This window comes from Cyprinus carpio, chromosome A13, assembly GCF_018340385.1.
Source record: "Cyprinus carpio isolate SPL01 chromosome A13, ASM1834038v1, whole genome shotgun sequence".
NCBI lineage: Eukaryota > Metazoa > Chordata > Actinopteri > Cypriniformes > Cyprinidae > Cyprinus > Cyprinus carpio.
In genome coordinates this window covers 17674286-17693159 of record NC_056584.1, presented here as the reverse complement: position 1 = coordinate 17693159, position 18874 = coordinate 17674286, and the positions used below count along the sequence as shown (strand labels likewise).

General features: G+C 36.5%; 3 protein-coding genes and 1 long non-coding RNA gene across 4 annotated transcripts in view; all 4 read left to right on the top strand.

The window, feature by feature from the left end:
• The first annotated feature begins 373 nt into the window (after positions 1–373).
• On the top strand, positions 374–6315 carry LOC109082582 (peroxisomal N(1)-acetyl-spermine/spermidine oxidase-like). The gene is made up of 7 exons (XM_042769108.1): positions 374–672; positions 1756–2248; positions 2367–2566; positions 2902–3157; positions 3252–3364; positions 5113–5267; positions 5430–6315. Exons 1-7 carry the CDS (start codon positions 513–515, stop codon positions 5574–5576), a joined length of 1524 nt encoding a protein of 507 aa, XP_042625042.1. The 5' UTR covers positions 374–512; the 3' UTR covers positions 5577–6315.
• An 822-nt stretch (positions 6316–7137) lies between these two features.
• On the top strand, positions 7138–9010 carry wu:fj13e08 (zinc finger protein 37 homolog). The gene is made up of 2 exons (XM_042769107.1): positions 7138–7295; positions 7605–9010. The coding sequence occupies exon 2, from the start codon at positions 7702–7704 to the stop codon at positions 8665–8667; it is 966 nt and encodes a 321-aa protein (XP_042625041.1). The 5' UTR covers positions 7138–7295; positions 7605–7701; the 3' UTR covers positions 8668–9010.
• A 654-nt stretch (positions 9011–9664) lies between these two features.
• On the top strand, positions 9665–12819 carry LOC109082574. Its single transcript, XR_006161525.1, has 3 exons — positions 9665–9875; positions 10296–11237; positions 11792–12819. It is a non-coding gene; the product is annotated as an uncharacterized LOC109082574 (long non-coding RNA).
• A 1685-nt stretch (positions 12820–14504) lies between these two features.
• LOC109100684 (zinc finger CCHC domain-containing protein 24) overlaps positions 14505–18874 on the top strand; it is a 34300-nt gene continuing 29930 nt past the window's right edge. Inside the window, exons 1-2 of the mRNA XM_042769106.1 lie at positions 14505–15029; positions 17451–17651. Of these exons, the coding sequence (XP_042625040.1) occupies positions 14793–15029; positions 17451–17651 (438 nt within the window). The 5' untranslated portion in view covers positions 14505–14792. The remainder of the gene's footprint in view (positions 15030–17450; positions 17652–18874) is intronic.

Here is an 18874-nt window from a genome sequence, read left to right as displayed (position 1 = left end):
TGTAATAATAAACGGTTTTACTTTTATCATTTCCAAAAGTTGGCTACATCATCAGTGTTAAAACGGCATGAGCGTACTCTCTGAATATTTACCATGCTAAAATAAGTAAATACGAAAAATAAATAGCTATTTATATATGACACATGACAGGCATCACTTTTTGGGGGAACATCTGACGAAAACAAAAAATAAAATAAAAATATACGTATCGATCGCTTATAAAGGTAAACGGAAATTACTTCCGATCTACGGGGCTTCGTTTTTCATGTGCAATGAAAGTAATAAGACCTGTTAAAATAGACATGTTTAACCTTTTCGGATATATTAACGTAATAGAGAAGAACCATGCAGGCAGTCATATTTCCATAGAATGACTGAGTCAAGCGTCTCGGTGACGTTCTGTACTCGGGGATCAAGTGCAGTTCAGGGAGGAGCGTTGAGCTGAAGTCCTCATATGAACCTCATATGGTCGTCCATGAGAGTGATCGGGCCGTGCACGAACAGAATATACAATGGCACTACGTTCAGCTCGTGATTCTCAAATATTTATAATCGGATGCGGCATCTCAGGAATTGGTGCCGCTCAAAAATTACTAAAACACGGTTTTCATAATGTACACATCATAGAAGCGACTGCGAGAAGCGGTGGGAGAATACGAACGGGCAGACTGGGTATGTAGGACATGTCACTTTTAAATATGAACATCCGTAATCTGACTGAAATCACATTTGTTTACCATTTGACTCCCTACTGTCTCTTATCATTTCCTATGACAGGCATACATGAAAATTGGTTAGCATGTTTTATTTACTTAGAATCTAACGATGTGTATACGTTAATTATATTTAGCCGTCCTCTGCAACGTGTTGTGCAGCTAACATGTAGCGACTGTATTCGTGGGCGGAGCTTAACTGCACTTCTGGCTTTACAAGTAAAAAAAAAAAAAGCTGTTCGTCTGATTGTAACCAGGGGCCTTAGCAAACTTAATTAAAAAAATTTTAAATTTTTGAAATTAAGAAATTAACTGTAGTTAGTTAATGTGTGTATATATAAATATATATAACTAACTACAGTTAATTTCTTCATACACACACACACACACACACACACACACACACATATATATATATATATATATATATATATATATATATATATATATATATACATATATATATATATATATATATATATATATATATATATATATATATATATATATATATATATATATTACCTTATATGGGGGTTGAAAAAGTATTACTCAGGTTTAAGAGTTAAAGTCCATTTTTTTCTATAGCTGTTGGGTTAACATGTGAACCCAATAAAACCACACTGGAATACGTCCAGGCAAGGGTCAACTATATGATGAAAGTACATTTTAACTAATACAGTAGGTTGAATCGTTACAAAGGTATTCTTTGTTAATGTCAGGTTAGGGCAAGTTACAAATTTATGCAATTTTTTAACTACAGTAAATCTTGGCCACAATTAATGGTTTGATGTACTTTGTTACATTCAATGTTTTTGCTATTTACTTGTGTTGTTTTCTATTATACTTGTTTTACCTTTGAAATTTAAGCATATTGCCACAAGAAGTGTAAGTGTTTTCAGTGTAGAATATTTCTAATATTTAAAAAAAAAATTTGTTGCCAAGACTAGCATGTACTCTGGGAAATATTCAGTAGAGTGAAAAGCTAGCCCTGGTCTTCTCCATAAATGTATATCACATTTATTTTTTTCCATTTCTTCAGGTGATAACATTGTAGAGATTGGTGCCAACTGGATCCATGGCCCATCGAAGGAAAACCCAGTGTTTCGTTTGGCATGTGACTACCAGCTCCTTGACAAAGAGTCAATGTCTGAAGAAAACCAGTCCATTGACATTGGTGGTCATCCGCTCTTTGTTCCTAACTGGTTTACCAGTTCAGGTCAGAAACTGGGGCCTGAGACGATGGGGCCTGTGGTGGAGTTTTTCATGAAATTACTGGAGAGGAGTCAGCAGTTCCATGACGGTGGTGGAGAACCTCTGCCGAGTGTTGGGGAGTTTGTCAAGGCAGAGGTTGAACGACTGGCCCCTGAGGAATGGAAGGAGAACCAGGCTAACACTGCAATAAAAATGGCCATGATAAACACACTGCTCAAGCTGGAGTGCTGTGTCAGTGGAACTCACACGATGGATGATGTAGGCCTGGGAGCCTTTGGCATGTATAAAACTCTTCCAGGATTGGACTGCACTTTCCCAGGGTGAGTGATAAGAGCATAAAAAAGCACATTTTGAAGTGCCTCAATTATCTAATTCCAAAATGCTAAATCGTGTAAAGTTTGCAAACTAAACATGTTCATGCACTCGTTTTCCTTCTAGAGGTTATGAAGGTTTAATTGATCACATGATGAAGGAACTTCCCAAGGACGTAGTCTTGTACAACAAGCCAGTGAAGTGCATTCACTGGAACTACACCAAGAATGGACCAAAAACAACAGGAACATCTTTCCCTGTCACGATTGAATGTGTTAATGGAGAGAAATTTGCAGCAGATCATGTTATTGTCACTGTCCCACTGGGTGCGTATTGATTCAGCATGAATTGTTGGCCTACTAAACAATTTGCAGCTAACGCTTATTTGCAGTTTACATTATTGGTTTGGTAATTGCAACTAGCATAATCCATTCACTTTAAATGCAAGTACTTTAAAGTTGATTTTTAAAGAAATGCACTGAGAACAGTTAATACAAAGTACTGCCTTTATAGAGTGGTGCAGGTATGACATCAGAATCCAGAAGAATAATCATCGCTGTTATAAATAATAAAAAATAGTTTCCATAATGTTGCTTCATAACTTTGTTAAAGTATCTCCAAGGCCTTTAACTCAGCTGATGTGCTGCCTGTTTCATTACAGGATACCTGAAGAAGCACCAGAGCACTTTTCTGAGCCCTCCTCTTCCACTGCACAAATCGCACTCCATCCAGAGAATGGGCTTTGGGACCAACAACAAGATCTTTCTTGAGTTCGAGCAGCCTTTCTGGGATGAAGACTGTGAATTGATCTACCTCGTATGGGAGGACGAGACACATCTTGCTGATGTTGTTTCCGATATAAATATGTTCTGGATTAGAAAGTTAATTGGGTTCACTGTGCTGAAGCCCACAGAGAGGTAAAGATAGCCTTTGATTTTGATTTCCTTTGATCTTTAAATACTGCGCTTTGCACCATTATAAATATGATGTTTGTTTTCTGATGTTGTGCAGATATGGACATGTGCTGTGTGGATGGATCGCAGGGCGGGAATCTGAGTACATGGAAACTCTGTCTGAACTTGAAGTGCTGCACAGTGTCACACAGCTCCTGCGCATATTTACTGGTAACATATTTACTTTGTACAAGAGATTTAAAGCTTAATAGGACATCATTTGATGGGGTCCAAAAGTCTGAGACCATGCTGGAAAAGTAGGATTAAAAATCTAATACAGGTGCATCTCAATAAATTAGAATGTCATGGAAAAGTTCATTTATTTCAGTAATTCAACTCAAATTGTGAAACTCCTCGTGTATTAAATAAATTCAGTGCACACAGACTGAAGTAGTTTAAGTCTTTTGTTCATTTAATTGTGATGATTTTGGCTCACCTTTAACAAAACCCCACCAATTTACCATCTCAACAAATTAGAACATGGTGACATGCCAATCAGCTAATCAACTCAAAACACCTGCAAAGTTTTCCTGAGCCTTCAAAATGGTCTCTCAGTTTGGTTCACTAGGGCCAGGCTACACAATCATGGGGAAGACTGTTGATCTGACAGTTGTCCAGAAGACAATCATTGACACCCTTCACAAGGAGGGTAAGCCACAAACATTCATTGCCAAAGAAGCTGGCTGTTCACAGAGTGCTGTATCCAAGCATGTTAACAGAAAGTTGAGTGGAAGGAAAAAGTGTGGAAGAAAAAGATGCAGAACGAACCGAGAGAACCGCAGCCTTATAAGGATTGTCAAGCAAAATCGATTCAAGAATTTGAGTGAACATCACAAGGAATGGACTGAGGCTGGGGTCAAGGCATCAAGAGCCACCACACACAGATGTGTCAAGGAATTTGGCTACAGTTGTCGTATTCCTCTTGTTAAGCCACTCCTGAACCACAGACAACGTCAAAGGCATCTTACCTGGGCTAAGAAGAAGAAGAACTGGACTGTTGCCTAGTGGTCAGATGAGAGCAAGTTTTGTATTTCATTTGGAAACCAAGGTCCTAGAGTCGGGAGGAAGGGTGGAGAAGCTCATAGCCCAAGTAGCTTGAAGTCCAGTGTTAAGTTTCCACAGTCTGTGATGATTTGGGGTGCAATGTCATCTGCTGGTGTTGGTCCATTGTGTTTTTTGAAAACCAAAGTCACTGCACCCGTTTACCAAGAAATTTCGGACCACTTCATGCTTCCTTCTGCTGACCAGCTTTTTGAAGATGCTGATTTCATTTTCCAGCAGGATTTGGCACCTGCCCACACTGCCAAAAGCACCAAAAGTTGGTTAAATGATCATGGTGTTAGTGTGCTTGACTGGCCAGCAAACTCACCAGAACTGAACCCCAGACAGAATCTATGGGGTATTGTCAAAAGGAAAATGAGAAACAAGAGACCAACAAATGCAGATGAGCTGAAGGCCACTGTCAAAGAAACCTGGGCTTCCATACCACCTCAGCAGTGCCACAAATTGATCACCTCCATGCCACACTGAATTGAGGCAGTAATTAAAGCAAAAGGAGCCCCTACCAAGTATTGAGTACATGTACAGTAAATGAACATACTTTCCAGAAGGCCAAAAATTCACTAAAAATGTTTAAGTATTCTAATTTGTTGAGATAGTGAACTGGTGGGTTTTTGTTAAATGTGAGCCAAAATCATCACAATTAAAAGAACCAAAGACATAAACTACTTCAGTCTGTGTGCACTGAATTTATTTAATACACGAGTTTCACAATTTGAGTTGAATTACTGAAATAAATTAACTTTTCCATTACATTCTAATTTATTGAGATGCGCCTGTATAATATCTAGAAATATACAGGTCAGAAAACATAAATGAATGAATAAATAACTTATGAAAATTTTCATAATAATTTTCAGGAAATCCAACTATTACACCAAGGAAGCTTTTAAGATCTCAATGGTTCCATGATCCCTATTCCTGTGGATCTTACACCTATGTGGCCAAAGGTTGCTCAGGATATGACATAGATAACCTTGCTGAACCCTTGCCACTGAAAGGCTCAAATTCTAAGGTGCAACTACTCACATTTTGTCAATGTTTGTTCAAGCAACTAGTTTTCATTCTTCTTTATAAGCAGAATGCTATATGTGGACATTTTCCCTTTACTCTTACACTTCTTTAAATTATTATTTGATAATATCTTATAAACATGAATGACACTTTGTTTTTGCAGTCTTTGCAGGTGTTATTTGCAGGAGAAGCCACACACAGGTCTTTCTTTTCTACAGTTCATGGAGCGTTGCTGAGTGGCTGGAGAGAAGCAGAGCGTCTTATAACTCACTACACTCCTGCCTCTAGCTCTGTCTCATCTAAACTGTGAAAACTGTCCTCCTGTTCTGGGCCCGTATTTACAAAACATTTTATCTCACCACTAAGAGTTCTCCTAAATAGCAGTAAAAGTTTTTATCTAAAAGTTTTTTCTTAAAACCTATTCACAAAGCTGCTGAGACAAACTTTTACTAAGGTATAGACAGAAGTCTTAAGCTAATTTTAAACTAATTTTAAGCATTAGTTGACTATTAGTCACACTTTTATTAATAAAACATATCAATCATAATAATTAACCTTTAATTGCTCACATGGCTTAATAAACACTCAAGTGCACACAAAAAAGGCTTGCCACAGCGCGCAGGCAAATATAATAATTATGAATTTGCGAGGGAAAAACAGCAAGTACACTGCATTAACGTTTTAATTTATTGTTACACTAGTGCTTTCTGTTTTCGGTTTAAGAGATGAAATCTGCGACAGTGACTCATTTCTACAGCATCTGTATGCATGTTTCATATGGATTACATAATATGAGAATATTTGTTTTCTATTTGAATTCGTTCATTTAAAAGTTTCACTCTCTTTAGATATATTTTTCATGTCTGTAATAAGGCAAGCATATACAGAGTTTCGAAGTGATGCGCTCAAGTTCACGGAGTCTGAGATGGCAGAAAGCGCATCATATTTGCTTTAATTATTTTACAAAAGCACAACATTTCACAAAAAACCAAACTGGATGCGAGAACAGCTATATATTAAGGATATAATAAAAAAACTGGAGTTGGGATAACCTCCAAACCAAAGCGGATACCTTTTTAAAAACTCATTATCGTCAAATGTTTCTAAAAATGTATATTCTGAGGGAGATTACTGGCAACAGCCATTTTATAATATTTCAGATTTAATCTTAGTGATTTAGGAGTCCTCTTCACTACTCCTAATGTTTCACAGATTTAGGAGCTAATTTTAGCACTAAAACGCTTTGTGAAATACTCTTAGAACAAAAATTTAGGACTCCTAAATTTAGGACTGACACGCTCATTATTTTTAAGATTTTCTCCTAAATCGGCAAGTTAGGAGCTACTTTTAGCCTTAAGATGTTTTGTGAATACGGGCCCAGAAGAGTAAGAAGGACTGACAGTCATTTTCATGAGATGTGAAGGATTTTGTGCCTTATAAATTTTAATGTAATAATAGCTTCTGATTGTATTGTATGACAAATGTTCAACATGCCATCCAATGTTATTTAATTGCATTCAGCAAATGTTAATTTGTGGGTATCTCAAAAATTCAAATCTTTTCATTAAATGCTTGTACTTTGCACAAATGTTCATTTTTTTTTTTTTTGTAACCTGAATTTTTTAAATATTAAACATATCTTCTAATAATACTTTATAAAGTGGGTTTGTTTTGTTTTATAAACTTAGATAGCCTATTAGAATGAAAAAAATTTACATGAAATGTTCTGGTTTAATTGATATAAGGAACCAGAATTGTTCCTTTGTAGTAGGAATATTATTTTTTTTGGTTTTTTTGATATTGTTAAGGTGGTTGTCTCCAAATTTGCAGGGAAAACAATAAATGTTATCTGAGGACAGAATTTACCTAGAATTGATGTTGTCAATCCCGCCCAGTAGGTGGCATTATGCACATATGTAGTTGCTTCTCAACTCGTTACTAAAGCCACCGAAGAAGAAGATTCAGCGATGCAAATATGGCTTTTAGTCAACTACACTAAAAACAACTTTTCTGAATTCAGTAATAACCGGTGAGTGGTGTGTGATACGCCTGCAATTGCGACATTTCTTTTTTTACTTATTTCTTAAACAAATCAGAACTTAACAGAAAAATGTCATATTTTTGCTCTGAAGTTAGTGCAGTTTATTTACCACATGTGTGTTTTATGGTTATTTTAGTTTAGTCAACTGTGAAATTGCATGGTGATGATAATAATGCAGTTCGATTAAAAAAAAATAAATAAATATATATATATATATATATATAATATATATATATATATATATATATATATCTTTATACTATATGATATCTGATATTGATGCCTTTTTTGTTATAGTTCTGGTTTAGCGCTCGGAAGGATTCAAGTCCAGTTTCAAGAGGAGCTAGTGCAGTTGAATTAGAGCTGGGCATCAGAAGTCAAAGAATTGGTTGAAATGGAGCAAGGTTTGCCATCTGCAAAAGCAATTTCCCAGCACTTTATGAATGGATGCTTAAAAAGTGAAGATGACAGCTCACTGAGCTTGCAATCAGACTCCATTAAATCAGAAATACAAGTTAAAGTGGAACCTGATCAAGATGACTCCTCATTGCTTGATATGAACGAACTAGGAGCATCTCCTCATTCTCAGGGGAATATTAAAGAGGAGTTTTTGGACCTCGGTCTGCAAATCTTACCAACTGGCCTAATGCCTCCAGTTGAGATGGAAGGAGAGCTTGAAATCACAAAGAACACACACTCTTCTCCAGATGAACCTCTGAGCAGAAGATCTGACTCACTGAGCAAAAGAAGAAAATGCACAGACAAGCAGGGAACAACAAGAAAAAGAAAATCAACAGAGCGAACAGAACAAATTATACCAACTGAAATGAATTCTGATGTGTCAAACGAAGGAAAGAAATGTTTAATAATGCAGGGAAGCGCCACACGACATCCAGAGCAAGTAGGTATAGGCAGAACATCCAACAAACAGCACAAAGAAGAGCGATTTAGTTGCGAAACCTGTGGGAAAGAATTCCAGCGGTCAGATCTTCTCACGGATCACATGAAAATTCACAGGAGACAGAAGCCATACGCTTGTGATCAGTGTGAAATGAAGTTTGCCAAGCCCTCTTATTTAAAAATACACTTACGTAGGCATGCCGGTGACAGGCCTTTTCCATGTAACCAGTGTGAGAAGAGGTTTTTTGACATCTATGACTTAAGGGTGCACCAGAGAGATCACACTGGAGAGAGACCTTATATGTGCTCTGAGTGTGGGAAGAGTTTTAAACGTGTTTACATACTTAACAAACATAAACGGACCCACTCAAAGGAGAGACCTTTCCAGTGCTCTGTGTGTGGTAAAGCATACAGATATGGGTATAGTTACAGGTTGCATCTGAAAGACCATATTGATTAGGGTCCATAATGTGTATCAGCAAATTTCTTAATGAAAGGGTTTAAATTTGTATTCCTTCTTTAAAGGATGAATGTTTCATTATGTAACGTTGGAAATGTGTTTTTAGTATTTATTTAATTTGAGAAGGCTTTTTTGACTGAAATTGACTAAAATCTTTTTTTTTTTTTATCTATGCTTTTTATGGTGGTTTGAATGAGTTTGTTTAACTCTTGAAGAGTGTATAGTTTACTCATGTAGTTGTCCAATAATTTATAATAGACAATACTTTTGCTTTTTACACATTTTTAATGTTTTACAAGCAGCTTTCTGTAGCAAGCTTGCATTAAAATGAGAGGATAACAGATTTAAGTCTCCGTTCTCTTTCTGATGTTTTGTGTTGGAAGAAATGTTTCACTTCAGAAGAATCAGATGTGGCATGGAGAAGATATCACAAAACGGTATAGAATCAAGTGTGCATGAGGTAAAGTATCAGCACTGCAAAAACAAACCTTGCTTGAGTGAAATATTGACAGAATGGTAGTGGTTTAGACAATAGGCAATTTCGCTATGATGGCCCATCTTCTGTACACATATGTCTATATCTATTCTACCGTTCAAAAGTTTGGGGTTGATTTTTATTTATTTTTTTTAATGTTCTTGAATGAATTCTCATATGCTCACTGAGGCTGAACTTGATTTGATTAAAAAAAAAGTAAAAAAGTAATATTATAAAAAAGATTATAAAAAAATCTATTTTGATATACATCCCCAGATTCTTCAGAAATCAGTCTAATATGCTGATTTGCTGCTCAAGAAATATTTCTTATTATTATCAATGTTTTTGAGGCAACTGTGATATATTTTCTTAGCATTCTTTGATGATTAGAAAGTTTTATATATATATATATATATATATATATATATATATATATATTTGTAAAATAAATCTTTTGTAACATTATAAACTTTACTGTTAATTTAAATCAATTTATTGCAACCTTGCTGTGTAAAAGTATGAATTTATTTAAAAACTGACTATGCCCAGATTTTGGAACAGTATAAATGTAAATTTTGTCATCAGTTACTCTCATTTCTTTTCAGACCTGTTTGGCTTTCTTTCACAGCTGACCTTCATTGTATGGATAAAAACATTTGAAACCATCTTCAAAATATCTTATTTGATGTTCTGCAGAATAAAGAAAGTCATACAGGTTTGGAACAACAAGAGGGTGAGTATATGTTGGGGTGAACTATTCTTTTTACATTTCTCCACCAGAGGGAGGCCAAATGCTTTACATTCTGACCACTCCTGAGTTTTGCGAGTAAGCTAATGCCCAGTATGCAGCCAGTTTCAATAGAACTGTTCAGATCAAAATGTTGATAATGCATGCACAAATATTTAATGTGTTTTTGTTTTATAATAAAAACGGCATAATTTTAGTATAAAGTAATCAGTAGTGTATTGGATTACATCGATTTATATGAAATAAGAGGAAAGATAATGTTCTGTGTGTGCTATGGTGGAGTCATGTACGTTATGTACTAAAAGCGTCATTCAAATTAATATTCCCACTGATGAATATTTTGAACTTGTCAATTTAATGATGAAACTACATCTGTTTGTGCTTTTTGTCTTTATATTTTTACAGTTTTGTCCATGGTGTGCATTAAAAGACCTGCAGCTGAGGTTATAGATACACTAAGAGAAGAATATGAACCCATTGTTGCCCCTGATTTGGAAGCTGAAGTCTCTGATAGTGATGGCCCAGAATGCCACCATGGCCCAGATGTGACAGAGGGTCAGAAAACTGTCCTCACAGACTTTAGTGAGGAGGATAGTGAAGATCGTTTGAGTCGATGGAGTAAAGGAGACTCTTATTGGAGCAAATATCCTCCTCAAAGCGAAATCAGGACCACCTCACAGAGCTGTCCAGGGCCTGCATCAGGGTCTCCAGTAGAGACGGCTAAACATGCCTGGGAACATTTTATAAGTGAAAACATCATTGATGAGATCCTGCAATGCAACAATCTGGGTGGACTGAGAGCAGCGTTAGCAAAAGGCAAAGTGTGGCAAAAGATCACTAAAGAAGAGCTAAAAGCCTTTATTGGTCTGAGTCTTCTCATCGGTGTAGAGAGAAATTGCAGTGTCCCAATCTGGGAACTGTTTATGGATCCGTTACAGAACCCACTGTATGAAGCTACCATGTCTGCTGGTAGATACCAGGATCTTCACAGATTCCTGCGATTTGATAACAAGAAAACCAGAATCGTAAGAGAGGCATCAGACCACATGGCAGCCTTCTGAAATGCGTGGGACCTGTTCATGATCAACCGTAGGAAAATGTTCATCTGCAGGGATTGTTTCACTGTGGGTGAGCAGCTTGTGCCATTCCAGGGAAGATGCAAGTTTCTGCAACACTTGCCAAGCCACCCAACTGAGAGTGACATAAAAATCTTTTGGATGTGTGAGGCTGAGGTCCCCTATGCTGTTGATGGTGTCATCTACACAGGCAGACAGCCAGGAGATGAGCCTGACGAGAACCTTGCAGAGAACACTGTCTTGAGGTTGTCCAGTGGACTTCAGCAAAAAGGTAAACATTTTTCTCAACAAGTTTTTTAAAATTATAATCAGTGGTGTTTCCAATAAAATTATGTCCTTTTGAACATTTTAGTCATCAAAGAATCCTAAAAAAGCATCATGGTTTCCACAAAAAATATTAAGCAACACGACTGTTTTCAACCCTGATAATAAGAAATGTTTCTTGAGCACCAAATCAGCACATTAGAATGATTTCTAAAAGATCATGTGATACTAAAGCCTGGAGTAATTATGCTGAAAATTCAGCTTTGCTTGTATAATGTGATTCCTTCTGCCATTGCACTGAATGGTCAGCAGTATGAGAAACAGTGGTACAGTAAGTCAACATTTAGTAGGCGGTTTTATCCGAAGCCTTTATCAGTATATTTTCCATTTGAGGCACTTTGGGTTAACTGTCTTCCTTAAAAGCACACATTTAATTCTTGTAGGGATCGGATAGCCTTCTAGATACCAGCCCTTAGCCTCAAATGCCATTCCAGACTGTGATTGTTGTTGTGTAACCTAATGACCTTGCTTTATTATCTGTTTATTTCTCATGATACATAGGTCTCAACATTAAAATGGACAGCTACTTCACCAGTGTCCCTCTGGCAGAGAAGCATTTTGAGACAAATTATCATGGTTGGGACCCTTCACCATAAGAATCTACATGTCCCACCAATCCATGTCACGAGCACTACATACCTCCGAGTTTGGTTTTTGTGGCAAAGTATTCATGGTAAGCTATGTGCCAAAACTAAAAAAGCTTGTGATTTTGTTGAGTACAATGCATACCAGTAATGTGCTGAATGAAACAAGTGTTTAAAATAAGCCAGAGGTCATTCAGTACTACAGCCGCACCAAAGGAGGAGTCAACAGTGTTAAGCAAATGGCTGAAAATTATACCTGAAAGCGTCAAACAAAGAGATGGTCTATGCTGCTTTGGTATAACATGTTGGATATTGCCATTGTAAACTCCTATTCCATTTTCATTGCTTAGCACCCTAGCTTCATAGTAGGTGCTCATAACACCCAACAGTTGTTCATAAAAGAGCTGGTGAAAGAGCTTGTAGTGCCTCAGATTCATAGGCACGGAGAAGAAAGCCCTGGATTATCCATGAACATCCTTGAGGCCATGGACAGATGTGGGATGGCCACATCAATGTCAGCTGTCAATTCTGTGCTCCAAGAACAGAGCTGTCAGAACAGAATAAGAAAAAGATGTTATTACTGTACATCTGGAAGAGACAGAAAAGTGACCAAGTTCTGTAGTTAGTCGCCCTTTCTGCAAAGATCACAGTCACATGGTGGTTATTTGCTACCAGTGCATGCCTTAAGACCCACACAGAATTTCTATATTTCTTTTCTATTGATAATGACTGTACTGCTGACAAGTTCGATTTCTAAAGGATTTTTTAAAAGCAGTTAAATTTGTTAATTACTTGAATTGAATTAATCTTTGATTTTTAATTATCTTTAATTGTACAATGTAAATTTGATATCCATGTTTTTAGATATAATGTTGAATTCATAGATATTTTATCATTTTTGTGCATTAAACTTGATTGAACATTAAAATTGAGTTCTTTCCTAAACGTGTATGGATTTATATGAATGCTATCCATCTAACTGAATCCCAGATACATTCTTGGGGGTAATGTTACCTGTTCAATTTAGATCAGGTGAATGAAGTTCTGAAAAGTGTCTTCAGAAAGGCAAGTGAGGATATTAACAACACCACAAGGTGGAGTACAAATCAGTTTGCCATTGTAGGGAAAGATACCTCAGGTGAGTTAATAAGTTGTTCTGTTGGTTTGCTGTGTGAGAATCCTTTAAAACCCATCTGGTCCAGCAAAATGCAGCCCTTATGTTCTGGTTGTATTCATTTATTCTTAATTTTCTATTATTTATCACTTCTAATTTAATATGATTGAATAAATTGAAACCAAATGTTCATTCTAAAACTAATACTTGATGTGATTGGTCTTTTTCAGTTTTTTTTTTTTTTAAGCAACATATCCCAGGGATCTGTTTGTGGGTCATCACTTAAGAATCTCACCCCTGTTGTTAAATAAACAAACCCATTTGCTAACATCAGCCTATTGGTTTTCTTAAGGTGTTTAGTTTCACATGTACCATCCACTAACCTCTTCCATATGAACTGGTGTCAGTTAAGTTGTTTTGCAGGGGAGATTTTCTAAAGTGTTTTAGTGGTTTTCTTTATGGGAGTAAAACACATATCATTATACGACACTATTTAAAGGGATACTCTACCCCAAAATGGATATTTTTTTCATGAATCACTTACCCCCATGTCGTTCCAAACCCGTAAAAGCTCTGTTCATCTTCGGAACACAATTTAAGATAATTTGGATGAAAACTGGGAGGCCAGTGTCCCATAGACTGCCAAGTAAATAACAGTGTCAAGATCCATAAAAGGTATGAAAGTCATCATCAGAATACTCCATCTGCCATCAGACGTGCAATCTGAGTTATATGAAGCAACGGGAAGAAAACAAAAATAATGACTTTATTCAACAATTCCTTTGTCAACAGTCTCCTCTGTGTCTCTCCATATCACCGTATGCTGCGTATGCTCTTCTGTATTATCTGCGCCACAAGGATGCGCTGTTTCTACATGTATTTAGCTTTGATTTGAAAGGAAACAGCGCATCCTTGTGGCACGGATGATACAGAAGAGCATACGCAACATATGGTGATATGTTGAATGAAGTCGTTATTTTTGTTTTCTTCGCTTACAAAAGTGTTCCCGTCGCATCATATAACCCAGATTGCACATCTGATGGCAGATGGAGTATTCTGATGATGACTTTCATACCTTTTATGGATCTTGATACTGTTATTTACTTGGCAGTCTATGGGACAGTCACAGGCCTCCCGGTTTTCATCCAAATTATCTTAAATTGTGTTCCAAAGGCGAACAGGGCTTTTACGGGTTTGGAACGACATGGGGGTAAGTGATTAATGATAAAATTTTCATTTTGGGGTGGAGTGTCCCTTTAAATGCTTATAAAGTAGATTTGCTAAAACTGCTCTTTTGGAACCATATATTTAGATGACATCTCGTTTAAAACCATTTTAGGCTTTATGAAACCACGAACTAAGCAATTAAAAAAAAATATTTGTGTTTTTAAATACGTTTCGTGATAGATATGAATATTCTGTTGAAATTATATAAAAGCGCATATGTTAAACAGCGCGTGTTGATTGGCCATGTGAGACAATGACGCGCACAGACGCTACATGAATATTCAATGATTTCCTTGCTGTTACAGTGCAAATAAAGCGAGATAACGGGCCGTGGTCAGCGGGCTAAAACTTTTTATTCTGACATATCAGAGCAATGACTTTTGTGTAATTACGAACCTGGGACACGGATCCCAGCGAAGGAATAGGGTCTGTGCTGGAAGAAGAGAGAAGCGCTGATTTTTTTTTTTTTTTTTTTTTTTTTGGGTGTGGAAAACCGGACGGCGCATTCACAGTAGATTCTGAACAAGTTTGCCTTTTCCAGAAGTAACAGTGGAAGAGTAAAAGTTACAGTAACAATATGAGCTTGCTGTCTGCTATAGACACCAGTACCTCAGTGTACCAGCCTGCACAGCTTCTCAACTGGGTTTACCTTTCTTTACAAGACACGCATCAGACGAGTGCCTTCGATGCCTTCCGACCCGAGCCCAACTCTTCCCATCCGGACCTGAACTACAGCAAATCTCCTGCCAATGACCTGAGCTCCTCTCTCAACTCCAACTATCTCAACAACTTCTTTCAGCTGCAGAGGAATGAGGTAAATCGTTTTCTGTTTTCCTACAGTTTTTTTATTTTTTGGAAATAAGTTCATGGATATAACGGTTCCTGGCGACTGGAATAATATTTATTATGTAAAGCGCAGTTGACTGATGCATGTCTAATGTAGCGCGCGTCTAGTCTTAGCTACATTTGCACAATGCACAAATGCTTTAGGAGAGTATGTAATGCGGGGTTGTTTGATGCATGTCTAATGATAATTTTGTAATTTTTTCATTTCTATCGTGTAGCAATATTAAATCTTGTTTATTTATTTGTTAGTTTATTTAATTGCAATACTATGCGAATAATTTATTGTTTCAGCGATCATTAAAATGGTGCCAGTGTGCAACTTTGCACACTTAATTTATTGTATTTTGTAACAGCACGTGTACAGCCAAATGAGGCTTAATTTCAGCATGTAGAGGTCCAATAAATCAGAAGTCTTAGTTTGATGATTTCTTACTGATCTCTGCAGGCCTAAATTGTGTGCTGCCATAATTGGGGATAATCAAAGATGATGCTGATTTGTCAGATTGTTATAGCTGCTGAAGACATGACACTTAATCTATATGAATTTTTATCAGGTAAAGAAAATTTTAAATATAATTAGTGATCCTCTTTGAATAACTAGGTTTGATTATATAATTCTCAAAAAGGAGATAGTGCCAGTTTATGAGAAGAAAATTTTAAGGAAAATTCATAAATTAGTATGTTTGTATTTCAGTGTTTAAATTTATAATTCACAAGTTATATCAAGATTCAAGTGAGATTAATGTAGGCCTACTTTTGGGAGCTACTTATATTGATATATTTATACTTAGGTTACTGGAAATGTTGTCAAAAAACATGGATAAGAAATTAATATAGTTTTCGTTTATAATTAAAATTTGGAATGCTTGTCTAATTAAATATAATAGTTACGACACTCTGTATGGTAAAGGAGCACACATGGAACTGAAAAAGTCTATTGAATTGTTTTTGTGCTCCAGTTTATTTTTCTAAATGAGAGAATTACTTCCTGAAGCTTGAACATATGAGTGCATTTTCTTTTTAATGATGTAATGACAGTGTTGTGGCTGAGATAGAGGTAAACTGTTGATGTTTAGTGGAAAGTGGAACGGAAAGTGTTAACTGGTATTGTGTGTGTTAGTGGTGAATGGCAGAGGTTAGGAGTGACCCCCTGACTGGCTCTCCAGCTGTGTGAAGGGGTGAGGAGGAGAGATGTTGTCCACTGGTGTAAATGTGTGTGAGAGCCGTATCCCCCAGTAGACACATAGCCAAATTCCTTTCTGACCGCTACATTCAGTATTGCGGTCACATTATTGCACGGAAATCGATAATAATTGTATGAATGCATTCAGACATCTGCTGATCATCGTAATTTTTGTATTTCCATGATGTTTAAAAATGGACATTTAAAACAAGGCTGTGCGCTTTGTTAGTTTTTTGTTTACAACAAAATGGAAATAAATTTCCATTGCCTTTTCATATACTCCTTGTTGATCTTAGACTTCACTGTCTGTTGTTCATAACTCAAAATAACGGTGTAGCTGGATGCTTAGTTTCTCATGACACAACTTTTTATAGGCCTATTATTTTTTGATAACAAACACTTCTAAAGATGTCTAATTTCATGTAACTCATTATCTTTTGTCATACACACTCAGAAGTTTCAAATTTAGGAAGAAGTGGTTTGTGTGTTTCTCATGGATTCCTCTCACAAAGAATGAGTATCACCTGGATTTGACCAGCCTGGATTGAAAATGAACATCACATGTACAGCTATAAAAGAAAGATCTAAAAAAAAAAAAATCTTGTTTAATGCATTCAGAGATTACCTAACTGATGAAAACAAATTCGTCTGAGAGATATGTGCAAAAACTATTTATTGTCCTGGCTTGCTGAGAACTAGATGACCATTATCTGGACTTGCCAAGTATAAAGTTTCAGGACTGTCCAACATGAGACTTCAACAATAACATAACCTTCCAAACCATAACCAGAGGAAGACATCACTCAAGCAACATCTTCCCATCCAAACTGTCTGCAGAGTTTGTTTGATTATCTACTGTACTCTCTGTTGTTATATGGCAATCTGACTTGCAAATCTTAGACTCATGTACTTATCACTGGCTTTATTGGATTATGTCGCCCCAATTTAGGAACTGATCCTGAATTAGGAATCTCTTTTATTAGATAATATGGCTAATAGAGTTCTACATAACTGAGGACATTGTTTTTGACTATAAATTTAAATTTTTCCTTGTAGCATTAGCCTATAGACAGTATTTAAGAGCAGCATACTATGACATGTTAAAAGATATTGCTTCTTTGGTTCTTTATACATAGTGTGTTTCAGTTTTGTGTTCATATTGGGATAAATACATTTTTGGATTATGTATGCTGTTATGTTTTGCAGGCCCTGAATAATGGTTTATACAAAAGTGTGTCCCCGTACGGCTCTCTTAACAACATAGTGGACGGGCTGAACTCTCTAACGGACCACTTCTCTGACCTCTCCCTGTCCTCTGAGCCACGCAAGCCCAGCAAAAGACCTCCACCAAACTACCTGTGCCATCTCTGCTTCAACAAGGGACACTATATCAAAGACTGCCCGCAGGTAAGCAGCCAACGATCTCTGAACACACTGGGGAGATAGAAAGAGAGACATGTTGCTTCATTGACCGGCTTTTTAAACAGGCATCTCTCTGTCTTTTTAGTCATGTGTATTAAGTTAATTCAGAGAGCTACTGTGCTGAGTGTTGAGAGGTAACACAAGGCCACTGAGTAATCTTTAAAAGATCTTTTTTTTTATTTAACTTTCTCTAGGGCTTATATTCATATATTTAAAAGGCATAATTTTAGTTAGGGGGAAAAAAGCTTTTGGCTTCTCTCCTGAGGCTACAAGAGGGTGCATCGCGCAAAATATTATGCACATTCTTCAAAACGTAATAAAATAACACAACTATCTTTGAAAAAAAAAGTGCATGATATTTAAAATAATGTTTATAAACCATATATAATTAATAAAGTTGCTTAAACAATTAGAAAAGAAAAAAAACAGCACCATGCATGTATGTATAGTTTAAAGGGATACTCCACCCCAAAATTAAAATTTTGTCATTAATCACTTACCTCCATGTCGTTCCAATACTGTAAAAGCTCCGTTCGTCTTTGAAACACATTTTAAGATATTTTGGATGAAAACCGGGAGGCCTGTGACTGTCTATAAAAAGGTATAAAAGGTATAAAAAGAGGTATGAAAGTATAAAATTCATTGTCTGAATACTCCCATCTGCCATCAGACGTGGAATCTGGGTTATATGAAGCGACGGGAACACTTTTTGTAAGCGAAGAAAACAAAAATAGATTCGATACAGAAGAGCATACGCAGCATACGGTGATATGGAGAGACACAGAGGAGACTGTTGACAAAGGAATTGTTGAATAAAGTCATTATTTTTGTTTTCTTTGTTTACAAAAAGTGTTCCAGTCGCTTCATATAACCCAGATTGCTCGTTTGATGGTAGATGGACAGTCACAGGCCTCCCAGGTTTTCATCCAAAATATCTTAAATTGTGTTCCGAAGACGAACAAAGCTTTTACGGGTTTGGAACAACATGGGGGTAAGTGATTAATGACAAAATTTTCATTTTGGGGTGGAGTATCCCTTTAATACAAAGGACCGAAAACCAATCACAAAGAGTAGGCTACTTTCTTCATTTAAAAACATGAGATACAGTGGTATGGGGAAAAACCACCATAAAGTCTTGAGACATGTTTTTTAAAAGTCAAACTTACATTAATTTTACATGGCTTTCTTAACATGCCGCTCTCTTGTGC

Bases quoted from the DNA above. Each gene is read 5' to 3' on its own strand.
- LOC109082582 (XM_042769108.1), top strand. From the start codon at position 513: ATGGCACTACGTTCAGCTCGTGATTCTCAAATATTTATAATCGGATGC. The intron at 3,365-5,112 runs GTAACATATTTA...AATAATTTTCAG, and splicing joins GCTCCTGCGCATATTTACTG to GAAATCCAACTATTACACCA. The intron at 5,268-5,429 runs GTGCAACTACTC...TTGTTTTTGCAG, and splicing joins TGAAAGGCTCAAATTCTAAG to TCTTTGCAGGTGTTATTTGC.
- wu:fj13e08 (XM_042769107.1), top strand. From the start codon at position 7,702: ATGGAGCAAGGTTTGCCATCTGCAAAAGCAATTTCCCAGCACTTTATG.